This window comes from Mastigoproctus giganteus, chromosome 7 (genome assembly GCF_048544385.1).
Source record: "Mastigoproctus giganteus isolate SK-2022 chromosome 7, ASM4854438v1, whole genome shotgun sequence".
NCBI lineage: Eukaryota > Metazoa > Arthropoda > Arachnida > Uropygi > Thelyphonidae > Mastigoproctus > Mastigoproctus giganteus.
In genome coordinates, this window is record NC_143581.1 from 132614746 (window position 1) to 132640449 (window position 25704).

Genomic DNA, 25704 nt, shown 5'->3' on the forward strand with positions numbered 1-25704 from the left:
CGTCAGGCTTGAGGGATCCTAGTTTGTCTCTGCAGTTAACTAGAAGTAATCTAGAAAACCAGACACCAGCTCCATAAGTAATTATTGGGAGGAAGATTGTCTTACAGATAACAGCAAGGATCTTCCTTTTGAATCCCCAGGTTTGAAACAGTTTTTTTTTTTTTTTTTTTTTTTTTTTTTTTGTCCAACTGAAGGTTTTCATTCAGGTTGTGTTTCTAGGCAAAACAGGATAACCTTTCCCAATTCCTTGATCAAAACTGGTAACAAAGCTATTGGTCTATATGATTTTAGGCCATTTGGAGGTTCGCTGGATTCTTTAGGATTAATCTTAGGATCCAGGTGCTGAGACTTAAGTCATGACTAGGGCATTTCTTTTTCTTGATTCTGCTGCGTGCATTAGTTAGCTCTTCTATTGTGAAAGGGGGTTCTATATTAGGAGATAAATATGGCTCCTTCTCGTTGCAGATGTTGGTTTGTTCGGAAGCAAGAGCTTGGTCATCATTTGGGAATAGAATCCAGGATTTTATTGACTGTTTCATCCCAAGTGTATGTTGTCAGTTCTGCCACTGTATCAGTGGTGTAGACCACCTCCTTTAGGCAGCTTGTTGGTAACTATGTGGTATACAACACCCCAAGGGTCTGCATTACCGGAGATTCCAACAAGAATCCTCCATGATTCTTTTTTCTTTTGTTTTATTAGTTGTGTGTAGTTATTTCTCAGGGAGCAATATGTCTCCCTCCAAGCATTTACCCAAGCTAGAGGCCAGCCAGATATAGATCTTTGAAAATGCTTTCTTGCCTGGTACACCCTTTGCTGGAGATTCTTCAGTTCTGAACACCATGGGGGGGTCTGCATTTGTTCAGGGTTTTTTCCTTCCTAATGGTGGCTTCAATAACCTTTATGATTAGGTTAGTAAATTTTGACACCTGATCATCAGGGTGTAGTTGCTAGTTATCATGTGAGGAAATTCTCAGAAAAGTAGAGTTTAGTGCTTCTGTAAATTTGTTCTAATTAGCCTTATTAATATTATACCTAGCAATATAATATACTGAGGGAGGGGAGAATCTGATCTAGCTGACGACCCAGCTGGAAAGTGATCTCATGGACGCAGTCCAGGCATCCTGCACTCTCCAATTTATAAACTTGTGTGCAATGGCATTTGTGGCCATTGTTATGTCTATCACACTTTCATGCAGCATACTGCTGTATGTTGCAGGATTGCGTGGCTGGTTTAGGACTCTGAATGGAGAAGTAGCTATGAAGTCCTCCAAGTCATGCCCAATTTGAATGCCGGCACTATCTGATCTGTTGGATGTGGGTCTATGAGATGAGTAACTGTACTATATTGAGGAACTGCAGTTTGCATCCATGGAGACCAGAATTTTGCTGCTAAGTAGGATTGATAGAGCTGTTTGTAAGGAATGTAAGTTCGGTCCAATGTCTTAGCCAGATTTACAGTATAATGATATTACATGAAAGCTTCCTTTGGGGAGGGGGATTAATTTGTGCACAAGCTGCTATGGGGAACATAAATTACTGACTTTAGTTACTGTTAGACTCGTATTTCTTATTATCAGGGCAGCCCACATGGTATCCTTGGTAGCCTCAATAATCTTGTATGATTGTTTGGTGAAGGATGCATGAGTGTAGGGCTCTTGGATATAGGCTGTATCTATTTCTTTTTCTCCCATTATAATTTTGGATCTGATCTGCAACTATACGGACTCTATGGGCATTAAACTGAAGGAATGTTTGCTGACCTTTCTGGAACAGGACATGATCTAGCCAAAGAAGATGTCTTTGTGTGTGTGTGTGTGTGTGTGTGTGTGTGTGTGTGTGTGTGTGTGTGTGTGTGTGTGTGTGTGTGTGTGTGTGTGTGTGTGTGTGTGTGTGCGCGCTAGGTGCAGTGTGTGAAGAAATTAGGTGCCAATTCAGCATTCTGATGGGTGGCTATGAGAATTTGAAGAGATGCCCTCAAAGGAATTAAAATAGGGGGCCCATCAAGCTCTCAGCTGCCCAGCTCAATGCCAGAGCTCATTCTTGTGCATCAGGCAACACACACAGTGACACTCTTCAAGGCACAAGCTCTGGACCCACAGGAGCTAGTTATTATTGGTGACTCTATTGCAGACCAGGGTATGTCTGCAGGGGACAAAAGTTGATGACGTAGAGCAGATATCTTTTAAAGGCACAAAAGGTGATATTGTTGTACACATTCGCACTAATTACATTAAGAGTAGGAGATCTGCAGACGTACTTAAAAAGTACAGATCAACGTTGAAAAAAAAAAAAAAAGTCACCAGTTAGAGTTAAATTTGAAAGTGTGCAATTCTGCCCAGACATGATAGGAGAGAGTATACAATGAGAGTAATTGACTTACCTTGTAAGTCAATTCATCCTTGGAAAGTTTGCTGATGAAATTTTCTATCAGGGATAAGGAGGTGATTATCCCGTTGCATAAAACAGTGGTCAGGCCACACCTTGTGTACTGTATACAAGTCCAGAGCCCACATTTTAGGAATGATATAGAGCTGCTGGAATGAGTACAGAGAAAAGCGACGAGATTGCTGCAGAGAACAACAGTGTGCTCTTACCAAGAAAAGCTTCAATTAGAAAAGAGGCCTTGGGCACCAGGAATAGTCATAATGAAATAAAATAAAAAATTTTACTTCATTAATGGTTTTAGTTCTGCAAATGGCAGCATCTGGAGACTAGGCACCTGCAAGGTGATCTTATTAAGGTGTTTAAGGCTTTGAATGGATTGAGCAAACTCAATGCTGATGGGATCCTTCCTCTTGCTAAGACCACACACAAAGAGGCACAAATTTGAGTTGAGGAACGGCAGTTGCAGAACAGATGTGCGGGAGTTTGCCTTTAGCCAGTGGGTAGTTAATTGCAGGAAAAACTCCCATTTATTGTTGTGTAAGCTGACAGCTTAAATAAATTGAAGAGAATGAATAGGTTTAATGGGAAGGGTTGGGTTTTATTTATTTATTTTATTATTATTTTTTTTTTTTTGACTGATGCATATAAGATTGCTTTCTTGCATCATTTGCCAATGCTAATGTTAATTAGCAGTTTGGCAATTTGTTATTAAATATTTCCAAGTTTTTCTCAGAAACAGTTAGTCTTCAAATGATGTTTTCCTCATATTTTCATTATAATTCTTTCATCTTTCATTATAATTTCATTAATGAAATTGTTCCATTGAGGCCTCATAACTGTAATTCGTCCTTTCCACAAAGCACTTTAACAATCAGTTTGTTCAACAGTATTGCCCTGTTTTTCTAATGTCCTCATTATATGTACAAATCTGTAGTCTGTTTCACTTAATTATACCTTGATATTTGTTGTCTGAGAAAAACTTTTCATAATCCAAGACATTCAACTTTTTTATGAGCACCCATTCTGCCTAATTTTTTTTTGTGTTTTAATTCCATTCTTCCAGTTCTAGCTGTTTAAACCACCATCATAGAATATAAATGAAAACAAAAGAGCATTTTTCATTTTACACCCACATAACCATTTCATAAATATTCTGATAAAATCTTCTTCAGTATGTAAGCTCTGCTCTTTGATGTTTACAGTATGTTTAGGTTGGGAAATGGATGTCTTCGATTTTCTCTGAGTGTCAACTTGAAAAAAATGTTCTTTAAAATTTGTATATTTTTTTGCATCATATGTTAGATTAATTAGATTAATTGATTAATTAATTAATTGGACGAAAATTAGATTAATTTTCAGTAGCACAGTTTTTAACAGCACAGTAAAACCAAATAATTTTTGACTATGTCACAATGAAACACATCATTAAGTGTGCTGAACACAAAAACATGCACTTCATTCACAAACTGGATACCTGAATTGCAATATGGCCTTAGTTGCTAATGCTCCTAAAAACCAAATAACAAACAAACAAACAATACCTGAATTGCACTGACTGTAGCCGTTGGGAAGTCACATTAGCATTAGTAGAGGCATATGATGCAAGAAAGCAAGCTTATTCAGCATCAGCCAAAAAAAAAACAACCACTACTCCCATTTCACCCCTCAATTCGTTCGAAATACCTGTCCAGCTGAGCCTTAAATTTGTTTAGGCTATCAACTTCCACAACAAGTGATGGAAGTCTATTCCACAAACCAACTGCCCGCTGGCTAAAGGCGAATTTCCGCACATCTATCCGACATCCGTCCTTCCTCAATTTGAATTTATGCCCTCTCAGGTGATTATTCTGAGCAAGAGGAAGAATCCCATCGGCATCGAGCATGCTCAAGCCATTCAAAGCCTTGTACACCTCTATCAGATCACCTCGGCGATGCCTAGTCTCCAGGCTCTGTAATTTGCAAAACTTAAGCCTTTCTTCGTAAGAGCAACCCTTTGTTCCATTCACTAATCTTGTTGCCCTTCTCTGTACTCGTTCCAGCAGCTCTACATCCTTCTTGAAATGAGGCCTTCAGACCTGTATACAGTACTCAAGGTGTGGCCTGACCAATGCCTTATACAAGGGAATAATCACATCCCTGTCCCTGCTAGAAAAATTCCTGTATATCATTGACAAGACACCATGAGCTACTCTTGCAGCTCGTCTGCACTGCTCAGAGAACTTCATATCTGCCTGCACAATTAGCCCCAGGTCCTTTTCATTCTCTACCACTGTCAGCGTAGTACCACAGAGTTGATACGTTGATCTGGGGTTACTGTTTCCCATATGTAGTACTTTACATTTGTCAATGTTAAACTTCAACATGTACAACCTCCCACCCATTTTGCATGAACTTGCTGTTCTAAATCATATTTAAGCATGCTAGGTACAGCCCAAAAAGTGTAATCAAAATCACTGCAAAAATCTCTCACACAGATTGCGGTCATAATGTGCACATTTGCAAAGCACGACAAAGAAATATTAATTTTGAATTATGATTAGCAATAATGAAAGTGAAATATAACAATACTGAAATTTTAGGGAGAGCTGTGACTATACAACCATTACGGAGAAAACTCCCACTACCTTTGCCTCTACATTAATCTTTTGCAAGTAAACAAAAGTGAAATTAAGTTTTGTTTATTTAACATTCTTGCAATTGCATGTTTTCTTAATTTACCATTTATTTCTTAATTTCTTGATTTACCGTTCCAGCAGCTCTACATCCTTCAAGAAGGATGTAGAGCTGCTGGAACGAGTACAGAGAAGGGCAACAAGATTAGTGAATGGAACAAAGGGGTGCTCTTACGAAGAAAGGCTTAAGTTTTGCGAATTACAGTGTCAATGGAGACTAGGCACCAGCGAGGTGATCTGATAGAAATGTACAAAGCCTTGAATGGTTTGAGCATGCTCAATGCTGATGGGAATTCTTCCTCTTGCTCAGAATAATCACCTGAAAGGGCATAAATTCAAATTGAGGAAAGATAGATGTAGGATAGATGTGCGGAAATTTGCCTTTAGCCAGCGGGTGATTGGTAGGTGGAACAGACTTCCATCCCTTGTCGTGGAAGTTGATAGCCTAAATAAGTTTAAGGCTCAGCTGGACAGGTATTTCGAATGAACAGAGGGGTGAAGTGGAAGTGGAAGTGGTTATTTTTTATTTATTTATTTTACTTTATTTTTTTTTGGCTGATGCTGCATAAGCTTGCTTTCTTGCATCAAATGCCTCTACTAATGTTAATGCTAATGATATAGGCCGATTGTAACCTTTTATAGACATATTTATGTACATCTTGGTAGACCTTATGTTTTAAGATAATAAAGCACTCAAAACCTACATTGATATTATTATGTTTACTTCCGAATTTGAAATATGTACATAATGGAGTCAAACATTTCATAGTATTTTCTTACCACTTCTCCAGTGACCACTGTCTTTGCAGTATCACTGTCTCAAAAGATCACTTCAGTCACAAGAATTGTTTTTGTGACTGAAATGGATGTACAGTAAACCCCCGCTATTTGCGGTTTTCTGTATTCGCGGTTTCGCTTATTCGCGATCGCCGATTTAATATAAAATGAAACCTAAAAAATTGTGAATTTTAAAGCGCCGTGAATGTTTTCCGCCATAAAAAAAACATGGGCGTGGCTAAAATTATCTTTCCCGGTCAAAACAGCACTCAGTGGGTAGGGGAAGAGGGGGTGAAAAAATCGCGAGCGTGAATGTTTCTGGCTAATCCTTGTTCAGTACGCGTTATGCGCTTATCATGGAAGGTTTCGTCATTTGCTTTTAATTTATATGCTTACAATAATGATAAATCTACCGTTCTGCAGTGTAAAATAGACTTTTTCGAGTGTGTTAACGGAAGAAAGTGACTTTATTGTGGACAAGTTCTTTCTAACCCATACAAAAATATGGTTACGAATAACAAGAGAAATGTGAAAATATCAAAGAAGGTGATGACATTAGCGAATAAAATTGAGTTAAATAAAATTTCTAATGGTGAAAGTGTCTCCTCAGTGGCAAAACATTATAAAATCAATGAGTCAACGGTACGATCAATCAAAAAATCGGAAGAAAAAATCCACCGTAGTGTCCGTGAAAATGCGCTAATTGCTTCAAAAATTTGCTCTGTAACTCTTGATGTTAAATTAGAAAAAATGGAAAAAGCTTTAAATCTGTGGATAGAAGACCAAACTCAAAATAAAATTCAGTTAAATTCACTCATCATTCGTGAAAAGGCAAAACTCTTTTATCAACACTTTAGCGAAATGGGTGATAGCACTGGCGGGATAAGTTTTTTAGCTATAGCAAAGGTGCTGGTTTGAAAGATTTGTTTGAAATTTCTAATAAATATTACGTTTAATATTAAATTGTTTCTTATTTTCATTTCGATGCCATATGCTTGCATTTCACTATGTACTGTCTATGTACATAGTCATATTATGAAGGTACATATAATACATACATAGACAAAGTTTTAGACTAGTTTTTCTTATATATTTCATACTTTGGAACGGAACCCCTTTATTACTATGGGAGCCATAACTCAGTATTCGCGACATTTCTCAGGAACGTAACCCCCGCAAATAGCGGGGATTTACTGTATATACTCAGCCCATTAGAAATAAAAAATAAGAAACAAATCTATAAAAATAATATGTTTAATAATAAAAATAAAATGTTTAATTATAAAAATAAAGAAAGAAAGAAAGAGATGACTGCGAATGTAAGTGGCTGCACAAGCAATATTCATTTTCCACTTTTTTTTCCCCCATATTGCTTCTATAATGTTATGTGACAAGTTGTTGGATATTGCTTATGCAGCCACTTACATTCATAGTCATCTCTTTTTTCTTTATTTATCTTTATAATGAAAATTTTATTTTTATTATTAAATATATTATTTTTATGGTTTTATTTCTAATGGGTGTAGTGAGCACTAGTTGCTTTACACTACTCATAATGCCCTCTGCTCATTTTCTGCTTTCCCCCCATATTGCTTCTATATACAGTGAAACTTCCCTTTAACGGACAGCCATGGGGAACAAAAATGTATCCGTTAAAGAGAAGTGTCCGCTAACAAGAAGTCTGAGGGGGAAAAAAAAAAAAGAAAGAAAGAAAGAAAAATCGTTAAAAGTTTAATGTAAAATTAAATTAAAATATATACAGATTTTGAACAATATTTTTGTAAATAATATACAATTACATACATAAGAGATAAAGAAAAGTCGTTAAAAGTTTTATGTAAAATTAAATTAAATTATATACAGATTTTGCACAATATTTTTGTAAATAATATACATACAATTGTGCTATGCATATTATGACTTTATCTTAATAAAAATACATACAGTAATCACTTATTTTCTTCTGCACCTTCTTCCGGCTGATAATTTTGTTTTCAACATTTGTTTCGAGTGAAGAAACCATCAAAAGCCCTTCAGTATCTTCTTCAGCGGCGAAAAACATTTTTAAACGATTGATTTGTATGAGCGCTTCTTCTATTTTCATCGGTGGTTCGTCGTTAATATGTTCTTCGACAGAATGACCTCCTTCCATTTCTTCATCCTCATGAGGAACTTCTTGAAAAATATCGATGATAATGTCATTGATATCTATAGCACCATCTTCTGTAGTGAGGTTCGAGTCTATATCTTTGTAGCCAGGGTCACTTGTAGCTGAAGTGTTGTACATTATCAATAGATGTTGAAGTTCTTGTTCTTCTTGGTGCTCCACATTGCTGTTCACAACTTCAATTTTTGCGTTTGAGAAGCCAGACTTTACAAAACAGTTCACGACAGTTTGTTTTCTAATTGCATTTACTGAAGAGGAAATCCATTGAATCGCATCTAGGATGCTGATTTTCTTTGCAAGGTCACTCGCACATGTTACATCATTCATGTTTGCAATGAGATGTCTTAAAACACGTTTTCTGTAGTGAAGTTTAAAATTTTTTATTATCCCTTGATCCAAGGGCTGACACTCCGCAGATGTGTTTGGTAGCAGAAAAACGATTTGAATGTTGGACAATTCAATGGGTGAGATGCAGCATTATCCATGAAAAGAATAATTTTTCTGTTTTGACGAATCATGTTTTGGTTCAAGTGACTTATCCATTCGCTCATGATATCTCGTGTCATCCACGCTTTTTTACTAGACTTCCAGTCAACATTCAAAAGATTCAACTTTATGCCCTTGAAACAACGAGGATTTTGTGGTTTTCCTATAACAAGAGGTTGTTCAAAGTCTCCCAGCATGTTTGTACACTATAGTACAGTCAAGCGTTCCTTAGTAATTTTTTCGCCCTGGCACTTTTCGTTTTTTAGACTAATTATTTTTTCAGGAAGAGCTTTAAAAAACAACCCTGTTTCGTCACAGTTGTAAATATCCTTAGCTTCAAAATCACGACATAAATCTTCCAATTTGACGGTCCACTCTGTTACAACCCCAGTATCAACAGATCCACCTTCACCACTTACGGTTTTCCAAGAAATTTTATGCCGAGTTTTGAACTTGTCTAGCCATCCCACAGAAGCTTTGAACTCATTTACTCCCATAGATTTCACAACCTCCAAAGCCTTTTCCCTAATAATAGGCCCATTAATGGGAATTTTTTTAGCACATTCGCAACAAAACCACTCATACGTAACATTGTCGATTTGAAGTCCAACAGGTTTCGGGAATGATTTTTGAACCTGATCATTTACGCGTTGCCAAAATTATTTGAGCAGTTCATTTTTTTTCTTTAGGATGTCGCTTACGTGCATCTTCCCAATTTTGAATTTTGCAGCGAGATTGCGAACACTATTTTTTTGCCAATCATACGCATTAATGAGTTCGACTTTATCTTTTAAAGTTAAATGTTTACGAGAAGACATTGTGCACTTCACACGACACTGAACAAAACTGAAACTGAAAAGACAAAAGGCCGACCATATCCCCCCCCCCTGCACACTCCGAATTCATCAGAAGTTTTACACGTGCCTTAAAATTCTTGAAAAAGGGTTTTATTCAGAGAATCGGAAATAGAAAATAAACACACGATTGAGGCAATACGTGGAAGAAAAGTTCCTAGAAAAAGTTCCCTGAGCTCTCCCGCAGTCTGTTATGGGGAGATCAAATTAAGTGCTAATCTAAACGAAACAGTGCAGATTGCCTGGCTGCATCCGTTACAGAGAATATCCGCTAGACAGAAGCTGCAAACACGTTAAAACCAATACAGGTGAGTTGGGGAATTTGAAAATGTCCGTTGTAGAGAGATGTCCGTTAACGAGAGGTGTCCGTTAAGAGAATTTTCACTGTATTATGTGACATGATGTTGGATATTGCTTATGCAGCCACTTACATTCATGGTCATCTCTTTCTTTCTTTAGTTTTATAATTAAACATTATTTTTACAGTATTGTTTCTAATGGGTTTAGCAAGCACTAATTGCCTTGCATTGCCCATTTTCCAATTTTTTTTTCTGTATTTCTTCTATATTTAGATATATGTGTGTGTGTGTATACATCTTTATAATTATGTGTTAAACTAATTAATATATTATAACTTGCAGACAGAATCTTATTTCTCTGTACTGGTGGTGATGATAATAGCATGAAAGCCACTGTACTTCAGTTTTCTTCATCTACAGTTTCAAATGATATAACTGCAGTAGCATCAATCTCATTTCCTCCAGCTCATGCAGCCCAAGTGTCAGGTAAAACATTGTATTTGCTATTTTTTTTTTTATGTTGTGTAGAAGACATATATTACCACAAAAATTAGATTAATTTTCAGTACCAGAGTTCTTAACAGTTCAGTAAAACCAAATAATTTTTGACTATGCCACAACGAAACACATCAAGTGTGCTGAACACAAAAACTTTTGAGAGCACATTTCATTGTTCAAGGAGAGTATATTTATTGAAAAAAAAAAAAAAAAAAAAAAAAATTGCAGATGCGTACTTTTTTCTCTCATTGTATTTTTGTATTTATTGTTCTTGCTAGAATAACTCTTTATTTATTTAAATTTGGAACTTACTGAAAATCTGGCACTTTTGAATATTTCTCTGAGGGTAATCAGTTGTACAAAGCCATAAGGAAAATAGGCTGGTTGGACTTTAAAAAAAAAAACCAGATTTATGCATTATGTTCCATTAATAATTTACAAACACAAATTTCTTCCTGTTTTTCATATTTCTTAGACTGTATGTATCAAATATCATTCATTTTGTGAGATATTCACTATTTCACACTTAGTTCCTAATAGTACAGTAATATGTATTTAGATTTTAAGGCAATTTGATTGCTGAAATCCATTTTGAACATGCACCTATTATTTTTTAGGCAATATCCAGCAATACAGATTAACATTTTCACTTGATGCTGACAATTATCATTCTCTGAGGTTATATGGACCAGTGCTACTATAAAAAATAGTGAATTATCTCTGAATGTTTAGGCTATGTGTGTAACCTTCAGAAAGCCAGAATTTTTCGAAAATGTAGTATGAATTGGGTCCTGGCAATGCCATATATATGAGGTTCTACTATAACATGTGCTGTGTTTCATAATATAAAATATTATATATAGTAGAATATAAATTATCGGATAAGTTTTTTGGAAATTTTACCATCTTCTTGATTAATTTACCATATCAAATAGTCTTATTCACGTTTATTAGCACATGTCTTAAATTTTAACTAGAGAATTTGTAAGTTAAGACTCACTACTTATACTGCTATTGTGTCGATATTTTGGCACAAATATAATAGCATGTAACCAATAGTACGGAGGAAAAGTAAGGTTCTAATTGTGATAAATAAGTAGCTCAAAGGTTCTAATGACTTGTTGGGCACACACACACACACACACACACACACACACACACACACACACACACATATATATATATATATATATATATATTGTTTATGTGTGTGGATTCCGGTTATTTAGGCCCGGTTAATTGAGGCAGCTGTTTATTTGGGGCAAATCCTAAAAAACAGAACCCGATCGAGAAAACAGCCAGGTTTACTTTGCTTAATTGGGACAACATGCCGTTTAATCGGGGCAGGAGACCACAGCACTGGAAATTACCCTACGATTGTACCACATGGTTCGGTCGGATTTCTGGAAGCACAACCATAAAACAATAAAAACAATTAGCAGTCACCTGTTTATTGGGCTTTTCTGTTAGTGCAATCTATCATAAATGGATACTAAACTCGATCTTATTGAATTTGCGATAATACCGACAGCTGGAATTCTGTGCGTTATTATGGTGAAATGTGTTTACACTAACATGTAATCTTCAATCATATAAAAAAATTAATTTTCAGAATCTTCTCTTCATTCCTATTTTTAAAGCTTCGTAACTTGTTACTCCTTTCTCACTTGCGCGTATCGCATCACATGCAATTTGTGTGTGCTGTATTCTTTGTTATTGATTGCTTATCTTTTTAGTGTGTTAAATTTTAACCCCCACCCATCAATGTCGGTGAACAGGAATGTCAGTGAACTAGTTAGTATGTACATATTACAGTACATATTAATTATTCCGGTTATCACGTATATTCTTCTGATTTTCATGTATCATTTAATTTTTTAATTGGTAAGGTAATAAAGGGTAAATTTATGCTTAATATATGTTTACTTTTATAGCCTGTGGATAATATTCCTCCTATTTTCGCTAATTAGAATCGCTGTTTAATAGAATTAAAATTCAATTCACAAACTTGATTACAATGACCGGCGCTTATGGTACTAGTAAAGTAAATGGTATTTACTATGGTGAGTCCATCATAATGTGATTTGATTGTACAGTGAACCAATTGTAAGTGGGGATTCATTGTATTTTTAACTATTTACGTGAAACTTCGGATAATTGGGGCAGCCGCTTAATCGTGCCAAAATGCATTAGTCCCGACGTGTCCCAAATAACTGGAATCAACTGTATATATATATATATTTTTTATTTTATTTTTTTTTTTTTTTGTGTTTGGCTAATGATATAACTAATTTAACATTAGTTATATCATGTGTTATGCTATACTGTAGTGATTAGAATTAACATTCTAATTATAATGATTAGAATATACTATAATGAATAGAATTAACATTCTAATCATTATAGTATAGCATAACATCTCGAAATTGATAGTGTAATATGTATCACTGCATTTAGGAATCTATTAGCTTAGTGTAGTATTGTCAATTAATATTATTAATTTTCATTGTTAATCAATTAAATTGTATTTAAATGTAAATAATGCCCTAGACTAGAGCAGCAAAGCAATGAGCAGAAAGTAGCAGGAGTGCTGTGGCTCGGGGTAGAACTAAAGGGAGTGATTCTCCAATGCATCATAGCCTAAAAAAAATATGCAACTTGTGAAATGTTTGCAGACCTTTCTGGAACAGAACATGATCTAGCCAAGGAGGATGTTTATGTGTGTGTGTGTGTGTGTGTGTGTGTGTGTGTGTGCGTGCGCGCGCGCTATGTGCAAGAGTATGAAGAAATTAGGCACCAATTCAGCGTTCTGATGGGCATCCATGAGAGTTGGTGACTATTGTCGGGAAAACAGGAAATATATTGTGCAAAAATATACATTGACAAATGTAAAGTACTACACATGGGAAACAGCAACCCCAGAGCAACGTATCAACTCTGTGGTACTACACTGACAGTGGTAGAGAATGAAAGGGACTTGGGGGTGGTTGTGCAGGCAGATATGAAGTTCTCTGAGCAGTGCAGACAGGCTGCAAGAGTAGCTCATGGTGTATTGTCAATGATATATAGGAATTTTTCTAGCAGGGATAAGGAGGTGATTATTCCCTTGTATAAGGCAATGGTCAGGCCACACCTAGAGTACTGTATACAGGTCTGGAGGCCTCATTTGAAGAAGGATGTAGAGCTGCTGGAACGAGTACAGAGAAGGGCAACAAGATTAGTGAATGGAACAAAGGGGTGCTCTTATGAAGAAAGGCTTAAATTTTGCAAATTACAGTGTCTGGAGACTAGGCACCAGCGAGGTGATCTGATAGAGGTGTATAAAGCCTTGAATGGTTTGAGCATGCTCAATGCTGATGGGATTCTTCCTCTCGCTCAGAATAATCACCTGAGAGGGCATAAATTCAAATTGAGGAAGGACAGATGTAAGATAGACGTGTGGAAATTTGCCTTTAGCCTGCAGGTGGTTGGTTGGTGGAACAGACTTCCAGCCCTTGCCGTGGAAATTGATAGCCTAAATAAGTTTAAGGCTCATCTGGACAGGTATTTTGAACGAACAGAGGGGTGAAGTGGAAGTGTTTTTTTTTTTTTTTGTTTTTTTTCTGGCTGATGCTGCATAAGCTTGCTTTCTTGCATCAAATGCCTCTACTAATGCTAATGCTAAAAGAATAGGTGTAATAGGGTTAGGATACGTCTGCAGTGTGGCCACAGAAGCCTATGCACCAACAACTACCAAAAAAAAAAAAAGTACGTCTGTGAGAAAGCGAGTGGAGAGACTCTGTTACAGATGAATCATTAACTAACCTAACTGCCCTCTTCTGAATGGAATCAAGAAGGCTGAGAGAGGGTTTGGGGGTACCACCCCAGATGTGGGAACAATATTCCATGGCAGGGCGGATTTGCGATTTATACAGAGTGAGCAGCTGTTTGGAAGAAAAGTAATGCCGAGAGCGAAAGAGAAAACCAAGTTTTTTAGATGCAGAGGAAGCAATAATTGTAATGTGCTTGTGCCAAGAGAGATTAGAAGTCAGGGTAATCCCCCAAAAGAGATATATCATTTTGCCTAGAAATCGGAGTGTCCCTAAAGATAAGCATAGGAGCAGAAGAATCCTTTTTGCGAGATATAAGACAAAACTGAGTTTTAGAAGGGTTGAAATCAACTAAGTTGTCTTTGCCCCACTGAAGAATTACCTGAAGATTAGCATTTAAGGAACTGGTAGCAGATTTTCGAGACGTTTGCGACAGTGGCCAAAAAGGTGCTTCAATTCGACATTCGCGTCGGTTTGCATTATTATTTTTGTAAGTAAAAGTATGTTTATGTTGCTGTAAATTTGAATAATCTGAAGTTTTCTCTATAGAACATAATGCATCTATCATTGCTTCTTCCACCCAACTTCTTTTTCTTCTAATGGTGCAGAGGGTGCATTGTTCATCTATAATAATGTGGACTTCCTCAATGTTGAAATTCAATGCATTTAAAGAAATTCATAACATAAAATTTTGAGTATACTCTCAACAATTTTATTAAAGTATATGGCACATTTTTTTTTTTTTTTTTTTTTTTTTTGTTAGTTGTTGGCGCATTGGCTTCTGTGGCTATAATGCACCTCTCAAAGTTTTTGCATTTTACTCTGATCCAAGCCCGAGGTGGGATTCGAACCCACAAGCACCTAAAGTACATAAGAAAAAAAATCAGGAGCTATTCTGCACTGGTAGCCAGAGTTACTAGGAAAGATTGGGGACTCAAAAAAAGAGCCCTGACGCTATATTACAGGACAACGTTTCTCCCAGCAATTACTTACGCCTCAGCAATTTGGTTCCCAAAAACTGCACTGGCAGTGAATAGAAGAATTCTGGACATGATCCAAAGGACCATACTCTTAACTACGACGCGTGCGTGTAGTACAGTGAGTACTCCACCACTACAGGTACTCGCTGGAGCGCTTCCTTTGGACCTGGAGGTCGTTCGCACAGGTCTGCTATACTTGCTATCCAGGGGAGTGGCGGCCACACATCTGGACTACACAACTGACCCAGCGAACAACCTAAAAACGGAAAAAACTAGATTACAGAACCACCTGCTAAAATTATGGCAGAGAAGATGGACGGAGACCACCAAGGGTGAGATAACCAGAAGATATCTACCTGACCTCCAGAAAATCTACCCAAAACAGCCGACCTGGTACTTCCCAGGGTACCATTTGACATCTCTAATAACAGGACACGGACCCTACAATGAGAAGCTGCACGGATTCGGACTCACTGAGGACCCAAACTGTACGTGCGGGGAGACAGAAAGCTGGAATCACATAGTGTACGAGTGCCCACAATATGAAGACCTCAGAGGGGTACTTATAACAAAAATAAGATACCTACCAAAAGGATTGGAATCCCATTTCATAGATACTGAGGATGAATATAGAGCATTATCCCAGTTCGCACAAGACCTCTTCATCAGGAGAAGGACATTAATCACCATCTACAATGACTGACATCAAGTACCACTATTGAGACACCAGCCAGCACAATGTAAAGGCTGCAACTAAAGATGAGGGACACAAGCACAAGGACGGAGCTTGCCCCATGAGTAAAGAAACTTGAAACAATAGCTGCCAATAGCCATATGGCGATCTGAAGAGGGCACTCTAGCCCCCCTTCACCTTTAAATCTACTTCCCTGGGGGGAGGGGGGACATTTTCGTCCTCCTCTCCTCTCCACCCTCTATCTTCTACTCTGGTGGGACATGGGCATGTCCCACTGAAAACTGGGGCTACCTACTCTATTGGCCCCATATTTCTGTCTTTCTCCCCCCAGCCTTCTGTCTCCCCCCCTCTCTATCTATAAGCTAGCGAAAGCCCTACCCTTAACATATCTAAATTACCTTACGCCCATAACTTGGCCTAGCAAAACTAAGCGATTCTACCCCTACGTCGACGCGTTTCTGTTTTTTTTTTTTTTTTTTTTTTTTAAGGTCCTAGCTGCCGAAATCTCAGGAAATTAAGTGGCAGGACCTGCCAGAGTGAAACAGACTACTGGGTTCCTGGTCTGCCTCCACGGGGCGTAAGTGGGGCAACGTTGGGCCTCAGTAGGGGCCCAGCGGCTAAATGACCAGATGAACAACGGTACAAGGCATCACACATATACAAAGTCCATACACTTTTAAATCTCTGGCTTTTCCAGTCAACTGGTTCACCCACAATGTAAACTACGCGGAGATAGGGGGAACCCCTTGTGCCGTTTGACCCTAAATACACTTAAAAAAAAAAAAAAACCTTTGGGTTGCCAGGCAGGCACTTTACCCACCTGGCTAGCCCGGTCGGCATATAGCACATGTTATGGTGTCTTCATTTATTAATGTAGCTCTTTCCATGTAAGGCAGATCCATAACTTCGTTAGTTGTAATTTCTCATTTATATCTGAATTTGTATAACATACCTAGTAATATGGGCCATGTTGGTTCACAAGCACTCAATGTCAAGAACATTGCAGGTTTTCCTAATTGACGAATCATGGCAAACACATCTCGTTTACATTGACTCCAATAATATGCTGAATTGGGAATTGATTTTAGAAATGCCAAGTTAGACTCTAATGACTTGTTTATAAATTCTTTCGATTCCAATATAGAACGAGTAATGTTAGCTGTTATTCCTACTGATTTAAAAGCAATTTCCAAATTTTCTGCGGTACGCCTTCGTATAATTTTCATTGCCATATGCAAATGTTAGGGAGTTACTACACGATGATCAGATCTACGAATTTCACTCGATGCCATCCTAAAGGGAATCATTTTCAATCCATTTTTAAATTTTCATGCATATAGTTCATCATCTAATTCTGCATGTATATCAAATATGAAACTTGTTGGAGATGATTTCTTATCCAGTGCTATACATAAATATTTATCTTCAAACCGTAATAATGTTTGTTGTTGAATTAACAATAGTTCATCATCATTGTTGACAGGTTCCACAATTTAATCTGAATGTTCCTGTTCACTATCAACATTTGTCCCCAAGAAATTGTCACTCACTTATATGCCGTAGAATTTATACATAGGTGAATTTATCAAATACCATAACCATATTTTCACTGTTTTCTTCTGCAGACATCCTTGTAGATATGATGATTTATGTATGAGTCTTTGTTTTATATGTACATTAATGGCATAATCATCATCTAATTCTGTAGGTAATTGATGAATCACCCAGGGGCTCACATCTGGTGAGTATGGGCTTGGCAAACCCAGGGTAAATATCATCATTCTTCTTTTTCTTGCTTTCTTGGTAATTCCCTTCTATTTCTCTCTCTCTCTCTCTCTCTCTCTCTCTCTCTCTCTCTCTCTCTCTCTCTCTCTCGGTAATGTGTGGTTTTTTTTTTTTTGGCTGGTGCAGCATAAGCCTCAGGCTTACTTGCACCATATGGCTAATAATAATAATAACTTACGTTAACTAGTACATTTATTACTTGTCCAATGATCCCATATTGTCCATGTTCATAACATAAATGACGAATTTGCATAAAGGGTAATCGTAGCGATATGAAATGCCCAGTTACAACATCCACTGGAGGAAAATCAGTAGGATATGTTGGATATAGAAACCCATTTGACATGGCCATAGTTGGTATCCGTCCTTCTTTTAATGAAGTACGACATGTATTACACGTCATGAAACTCACTTCTTGTAAAGGAAATTAATTTTGATGTAATTCATATGAAGTTGTTGGAAATGGTTTTAAATCTAATTGAAACCATAAATGATCACAAACATTACAACTAAATCCAAATGAGTTTTTGTACACTAGTTTTTCAAACTCACTGTCAGCTCGTGTAGACACTATAGGGATGTAATCACCATAGACACTGCACCTCCGTAGCCAGGTGGGAAGGAGCAGCAGCAGTGCATTGCACACGCTACTTGATTAGACCTGGGTTCAAGCCCGTCACCACCAAATACAGAGAATGCGGAAAGGTCAGGGAATGACCACCGCATATCCCGGAGCAATATGGCCTTAGTTGCTAATGCTCCTAAAAACCAAATAACAAACAAACAAACTATAGACACTATAGGATATGTGTAGACACTATAGAATATGTTGGATATATAAACCCATTTGACGTGGCCATAATTGGTATCCGTCCTTCTTTTAATGAAGTATTACACATCGTGAAAGTACTCACTTCTTGTAAAGGAAATTCATTTTGAAGTAATTCATATGAAGTTGTTGGAAATGGTTTCAAATCTAATTGAAACCATAAATGATCACAAACATTACAACTAAATCCAAATGAGTTTTTGTACACTAGTTTTTCAAACTTACTGTCAGCTCATGTAGACACTATAGGGATGTAATCAGGAATCTCATTATTAGCCATTCCTAATTTTGCTTTTTTTTTTTTTTTTTTCATGCACAATATTCCTTCACTTGTTCTGCTGGAGTTAGATTCCTGATAAGTATCAGGCATAGTAGAACTCTCTATAGTTGAATTTCATTATGATTTGGAATAGTTTGAATTTCTAATATCCTTTTCTTCCATTCACAATATTCCTTCATTATTTCAGCTGGAGTTTTTTTGGGTGCAGTTTGAGAAGTCCCAGGCATAATGAAGGCCCCGAGTGCCAAGCGAGTGACTAAAGCGATTCTTCAGTGATTTGAAAGCGATTTTCTTAAAAGAGCGATTGATCGTAGTTGAACGTTATTTTCTAATTTCCAAAATACCAAAATCAGCAACCTTATCGCTTGGTCACTGGTGGCACCGCTCCTGCCTCCACGTGGCGGGGCTGGAAGCCTGGGAGGAGAAATCCACTCTCCAGGGACTAAAAGGAGCAACTATGGACAACACAAAACAGTCCTACTATGGATCAAGAGATCCATAGTAGGACTGTTTTAGTAGGCTAAGAGACAAAAAAAAGAAGGGACAGATTTTTCTGCTCCTCTCTTCTTAATATTGCATTCCTCCACAGACCAACCATTTAGTAAGCTCTCCCCATTTTTGATTCAGAAATGTCTCGAAAATGTGGCTGGGCCTCCAAAAATGGTTCGGCGACTAAGATCTGGAGACCTATTAGTGGAGATGAGTGAACACAGACATGCTGAAAGACTCTTGAAAATATCTACCTTTGGTGGAATTCCCACAAAGGTTACCCCACATACCACCTTGAACTCCTCTAAAGGGGTAATATCTGAATGGGATCTTCTAAATGTATCAGAGGATGAACTTGTCTCCGAATTAAGTAACCAAAATGTAGTCCAGGCAAAAAGAATTGTCATCAAAAAAGATGGAGAGCCTGTCCCTACACGAACAGTCATATTGACATTTAAGTCACCAAATCTCCCGACAACTATAAAAGCTGGATATCTCAGATGCCATGTTCGACCGTACATTCCCAACCCAGTTCGGTGCTTTAAGTGCCAAAAATTCTGTCATTCGCAAACTGTGTGCAGAGGAATAGTCACTTGTGCTTCTTGTGGTTCAAAAGAACACACACATACGGACTGTAATAATGAAACCCAAAACTGTCCTAACTGCCAGGGAAATCATTCTGCCTTCTCTAAGGACTGTATCCAATGGAAAAGAGAGAAGAACATTCAGAAATATAAAATAGAGAACAAAGTGTCATATCAAGAGGCAAAGAAACACTTTGCAATCCCTACTAAATCATCTACATACGCCTCAGTTACTCAACAGCTACGCACAATGTCAACTCAGACTGACTGCTTCGTCCCTCCAAATATCTCTATATCTGGTTGGGCGAAATCATTACTTACTTCATTAAAAGAACAATCTCCCTCCAAATATGCAACCCAAGAAGTAAATACTCCGGTAACAATACCTCCAGATAAGAATCCCAATCAGCAACTGAAAGTACAAACTAAGAGCTCTGAAAGAACTGATACGCACACATTCAGATCTGATACCATGGACACTGATGAAAAAGCGGATGAAGATGACACTTTTCTTGAAATTCATCCAGAAGGCGACAGTGACACAAGCAGACTAGTCTTCTCAAAGAAGGATAAAGGAAAAATAGACAGGCGTAAGCAAACTACCTCATGGAAGTTAGCAGACACTAGCTAAAACCAAACAATAGATACAGTTATTCAATGGAATTGTCGTGGGCTCTGTGCTAACTTTGACGACTTTTACGATCTTCTATCTGAATACAAGCCTGTTGCAGTATGCATTCAAGAAACAAATCTCACAAATGCAATATCTATGACAATTAAGCATTACAATATGTATAGAAAAGATAGAAACTCATCTAATTTAGCTCATGGAGGAGTAGCACTGATAGTGAACTCTTCGGTACCCTCTAGACCTATCCCCCTGCAAACATCTTTAGAGGCTATTGCTGTCCATGTCACCTTTGGAATCACAATAACATTAGTTTCATTGTATCTATCACCAAATCATACATACACCTTTGCTGATTTAGATAATTTAGTAATGCAAATACCTGCTCCCTTTTGTATTATGGGTGACTGGAATGGCCATCACCCACTATGGGGTTCTCAACATCTTGACTCCAGAGGACAGATAATTGAAAAAATTTTAGATAAACATAACCTGACAATTTTAAACACAGGTGCTCACACATACGTGCATTTATCATCTGGCTCAACTTCTGCTATTGATCTTTCAATATGCTCTCCAGTGATATTTCCTCTCATAGACTGGACCGTTACTAATAACCCTCGCGGGAGCGATCACTTTCCTATCATCTGTACTTTCTGTATAAGTTCTACTCCTCAGAGTAACATTAGGACAACCTGGAAATTTGCTAAGGCTAACTGGATTAAATACCAAGAAATAGCTCACTTAGATACTGTCTTCATAGCAACCCACACAATTGACTCTGCAGTAAGCTACATTACAGATACAATAATGAAAGCATCCGAGACTGCTATACCAAAATCATCATCCAAAATCCGGCTTCATCCAAAAATGTGGTGGAACGAAGCATGCAACAGTGCTAAAAAAGAAAGGAACAAATATTGGAATATTTTTCGAAAACATCCAACCACAGCTAACCTCCTACAGTTTAAGAGAGTCAGAGCTAAAGCTCGTCATATAAGACGGGAGAGTAAAAAAGAAGCATGGGCGCATTATGCCTCCACCATAAACAGATCCACGGATACTTCTACAATATGGAAAAAAATCAAAAGAATTAATGGTAAATACTCGCAGACAACTTCTCCTATCCTACTTGTAAAAGGGAAAGAAATCTCTGAACCTACAGAAATTGCCAATGCCTTAGGTACTACGTTTGAAACGCTTTCAGCTGTTGCCACATATGAACCTGCATTTCAATTGCTAAAATCCCAGACAGAAAAATACAAACTAAATTTTAATACTGTCATCCTTCATTCTTATAATCTACCTCTGACCATGAATGAATTGCGTAATGCACTTGCACGAATGAAAAACAGTGCTCCAGGTCCCAACGGGATTTATTACACCATGATCTGTCATCTAAGTGAGGAATCATTAACTGTACTCTTACAATTGTATAACAGAATTTTCTTAGAGGAGTATTACCCCGCTAGCTGGTGCCATTCTTATGTGCTAGCCTTCCTGAAACCAGGGAAAGACCACACAGATCCCAAAAATTACCGTCCTATTTCTCTAACCAGTTGTCTGGGAAAAACATTGGAAAAAATAATTAACGCCAGACTGACATGGTTATTAGAGACTCAAAACATTTTAAGCCCAAGTCAGTATGGTTTCCGGAGAAAAAGATGTACGCTTGATCTCATTATCAAGGCCGAAACAAATATCTGGAATGCATTCTTGAGAAATGAACACCTAGTTATGGTATGTTTTGACATCGAAAAGGCCTTTGATACAACTTGGCGATATGGGATTCTTCAGGACTTGCATAAATTTGGACTTCGGGGTCATCTCCCAAAATTTATTAAGAACTTTCTAGGCAATAGATCCTTTCAAGTCCGATTCCACTCTTCATTATCTCGAGCATATGTACAAGAAGAGGGAGTTCCCCAAGGATCAGTGTTGAGCGCCACACTCTTTGCCATTAGGATTGATTCTATTACCAAGTGCATACCTAACACAGTTGACACATACTTGTACGCTGACGATCTTGCCATGTCATGTCATTCTCAAAATATGAGACTTATTGAAAGACAACTACAAGGCACCATTAACAAAATAGTCTCTTGGGCCAAAAATAATGGATATCGGCTTTCTAAACCAAAAACGACTGCTGTGCATTTCTGTCGCAAATGTTCTTTACATCCGGATCCAGACCTTCAGTTGGATTCTCATTGTATTACTTTCCAACCTAGTATAAGATTTCTTGGTGTAATATTTGATAAAAAATTAAACTTCCTGGAACATATAAAACATATTCGTACAAGTTGTCTTAGAAAACTAAATCTTCTCAGAGTAATTTCTTCTATGTCATGGGATGCAGATCGTTACATGCTGTTACATCTATACCGCTCACTGATCAGATCCCGGTTAGACTATGGGTCTCCTGCATATGACTCAGCCAGGCCAAGTGTATTGAAATGGCTTGACCCTGTATATCACAGTGCATTAAGAGTTGCACTGGGGGCTTTTCGCACATCACCAATCTTAAGCCTGTATACCGAAGCCTATGAACCACCGTTACACCTTAGGCGGGAAACTCTACTACTAAATTATGCAGCCAAAATCAGCAGTCTCCCACATCATCCCATGTGGCAATACCTCTTCACGCCAAAATGGAGAGAAATCTATCAAACTAAACGGCGTTACAACAAACCATCTGGCATTAGGTTTGAAGCTTTGATCACAAGCTGGGGCCTGAAGTTTTCTAACACCCTCCAGGATACTAGCATGGAAATGCAGCCATGGCTTTCCATGGCTCCAGTACATATTGATAGACATTTTCAGCAATGGGGAAAGAATAACTTCTCTGATATCAACATTAGACAAATACATATGGCTCACTCTACCGAGTTTAGCAGCTTCATTCAGCTATACACAGATGTATCCAAAACTGGTAATAAAGTTGGCACAGCTGTAGTACTACCAAATGCCACCATCTCCAGACAGCTCCCACCAGAATGCAGTACTTATACCTCAGAGTTATATGGTATTCTACTAGCCCTAGAGAATATAAAAGAAGCCTCGTACGCTAAATCCATCATTTATACAGACTCGTTGAGTGCTGTTAATGCTCTACAGTGTAAATCCTTCCCTAGTCATCCTCTGATACAGAAAATTTTAGCACAGTTATTAGCACTTCATGGACGTAGACAGCTCGTAATATTTTGCTAGATCCCTGGACATGTTGGAATCGTAGGAAACGAGCAGGCAGATTTAGCTGCTAAAATTGTTACAAATGAGATACCATCAAATTTCAGGACTCCTTATAGTGATCATAAGTCCTTTATCAAACAGACATATAAAGAAGTGTGGACACGCTTGTGGAAAGATCAGAAAAATAATAAACTTTTTGAAATCAAGAGAGAACCTAAACTGTGGCAATCCAGCCTGAGATGAAACAGAAAGGAAGAAACTATTTTAGCCAGATTACGCATTGGTCATACTTTCCTCACTCGTAGCTATCTACTAACAAACAGTGACCCTCCACAATGCAGTAATTGTTTATGCCCATTAACAGTAAAGCATATCATCATAGAATGCCCGCAATATCAAAAAGAACGGAAAACAGCTTTTTCCTCTAATTTTCATAATTACAATCATTTAACACTGCAGTGTGTCCTAGGAGATCGAGAGAACATAGATGACATTTTTCTTTTTCTAAAATTTATTAATAAATATCACCTTATCTGAACTGCTATCTCCTGTAAGAAAAACGATGGAAATATCAGACAGTAATTAGTGCATTATAGCCTAAGTTGCTGATGCACCAATAAATCTAACAAACAACAACAACAGGCATAACGAAACACTCTTGTTGAAATTCATCTGGATTCACATTTCTGTTCAACTTTCCTTTCTTTCTTTCATGATATTCCTTCAAACGCTGACCTGTAGATTTTGGCACAGTCACTTGCGTATTAATCATTATGCTGATATAACAGTATAACGTAGCACTTCACTGCTCAATTGTACTTGTTGTGTTACTGCATTTGTTGTGTACAATTGAGTTTTCTTGGGTGCATGCATTGTACTTGCGTCACTGCATGCAACAAGTACAACACATGCGCCCAAGAAAAGACGTTTTTCACATCAATTACAATCCATGCGCATCGGATTTCATGATGATTTTATATAACGATTTCTAGATAACGTAACGCTTTTCCAAATGACGCCAGTAATGATGTTTTTAACATAAAAACATCTGACCGTGTGAACATATAGCTAGAGCCCCTGCAGGGGCCTGGGAAAGTGCCCGTGCAAGTGAGGGACCCTGAAGCTTAAGCTTCATTAGCTTCATGGTCAAATGCCTTGCCAAAATCCAAAAAAAAAAAAAAAAAAAAAAAAATGTAAAAATTGTGACTGCAATATTGCAGTCACAGCAAGGATTTGTTAAGAGGCAAAGTTTACTGCTCTGATCAATCTCATTGGATACTACGATATTATCATAGTCTCATAATCATAGAAGTTACACATAAGAAAGGCACCTCGGGTGAATGGGATCTATCCAGTGATGTTAAGGGAGGTAAGCAAATTCTTAGCCATAATTAATACCATCTTTTGATTCAGGAATAGATCCACATGGACTAAAGATGTGCAAATTTAGATTGTATCCCCAATTCACAAAAGGGGGGGGGGATCAAAGGGTGACATGAGTAATTAATGCTGTACTGGTTAAAGATGCATTGCAGGACCATTTGATTGGATACTATGATGCAGTAACAAAGGAACTAGATGAAAAAAATAATTTTTATATCATATACTTGGATTTCAGGAAAGCTTCTGATACTGTTGCACATAACAGACTGCTATACAAATTAGAGCAGTGTGGCATTAAGGGCAAGTTGCTGCTATGGATAAAGAGATGGTTGAGTGGGAGAATACAGAGATCTTTGTTCAATGGACACTGCTCTTCATGGATTAATGTTGAACCCCTCCAGGGTTTGTTGCTGGGCCTATTGTTGTTTTCTGTATTTATTAATGATATTGATGAAGGTATATCATGCTTAATGTATAAATTTCCAGATGATAGGATGGTTAATGATGGTATGCTACTGCAACAATATCTAGAAAAATTAGTCAGTTGGGCTGAGAAATGGCAATTGAGGTTTAACATTGACAAATGCAAAATACTGTATATGGGTAGCAGTAATCCCAAATTACCATACCAACTGTAGTTTGACCTTTTTTAACCCAAGCACAGTACTAAGTACTATAGGTTCTAATACCTCTCGTGTTTGGGATTCACATAAAAAAAAAAAAAAAAAAAGTTCTACACTCACGGTAGTGGAAAATTAAAAAGACCAGGGGTAAATGTGAAGTCAAATATGAAATTCTCTGAGCGGTGCAGAAAACTGCCAGAACAGCACATGGGGTTTTGTCAATGATATACAAGAATCTTTCTAGCAGAGATAAGGCATTTTATAAGGCTACATCTTGCATACATGTCTG

The 25704-nt window shown here is 37.5% G+C and overlaps 1 protein-coding gene across 1 annotated transcript in view; it reads left to right on the forward strand.

Annotated features, from left to right (window-relative positions):
- The window catches only part of LOC150083207 (tRNA (34-2'-O)-methyltransferase regulator WDR6), a 760490-nt gene that overhangs the window by 681179 nt on the left and 53607 nt on the right, over positions 1 to 25704 (forward strand). The window contains exon 22 of the mRNA XM_090378434.1: positions 9984 to 10127. Within this exon, the coding sequence (XP_090234560.1) occupies positions 9984 to 10127 (144 nt within the window). The remainder of the gene's footprint in view (positions 1 to 9983; positions 10128 to 25704) is intronic.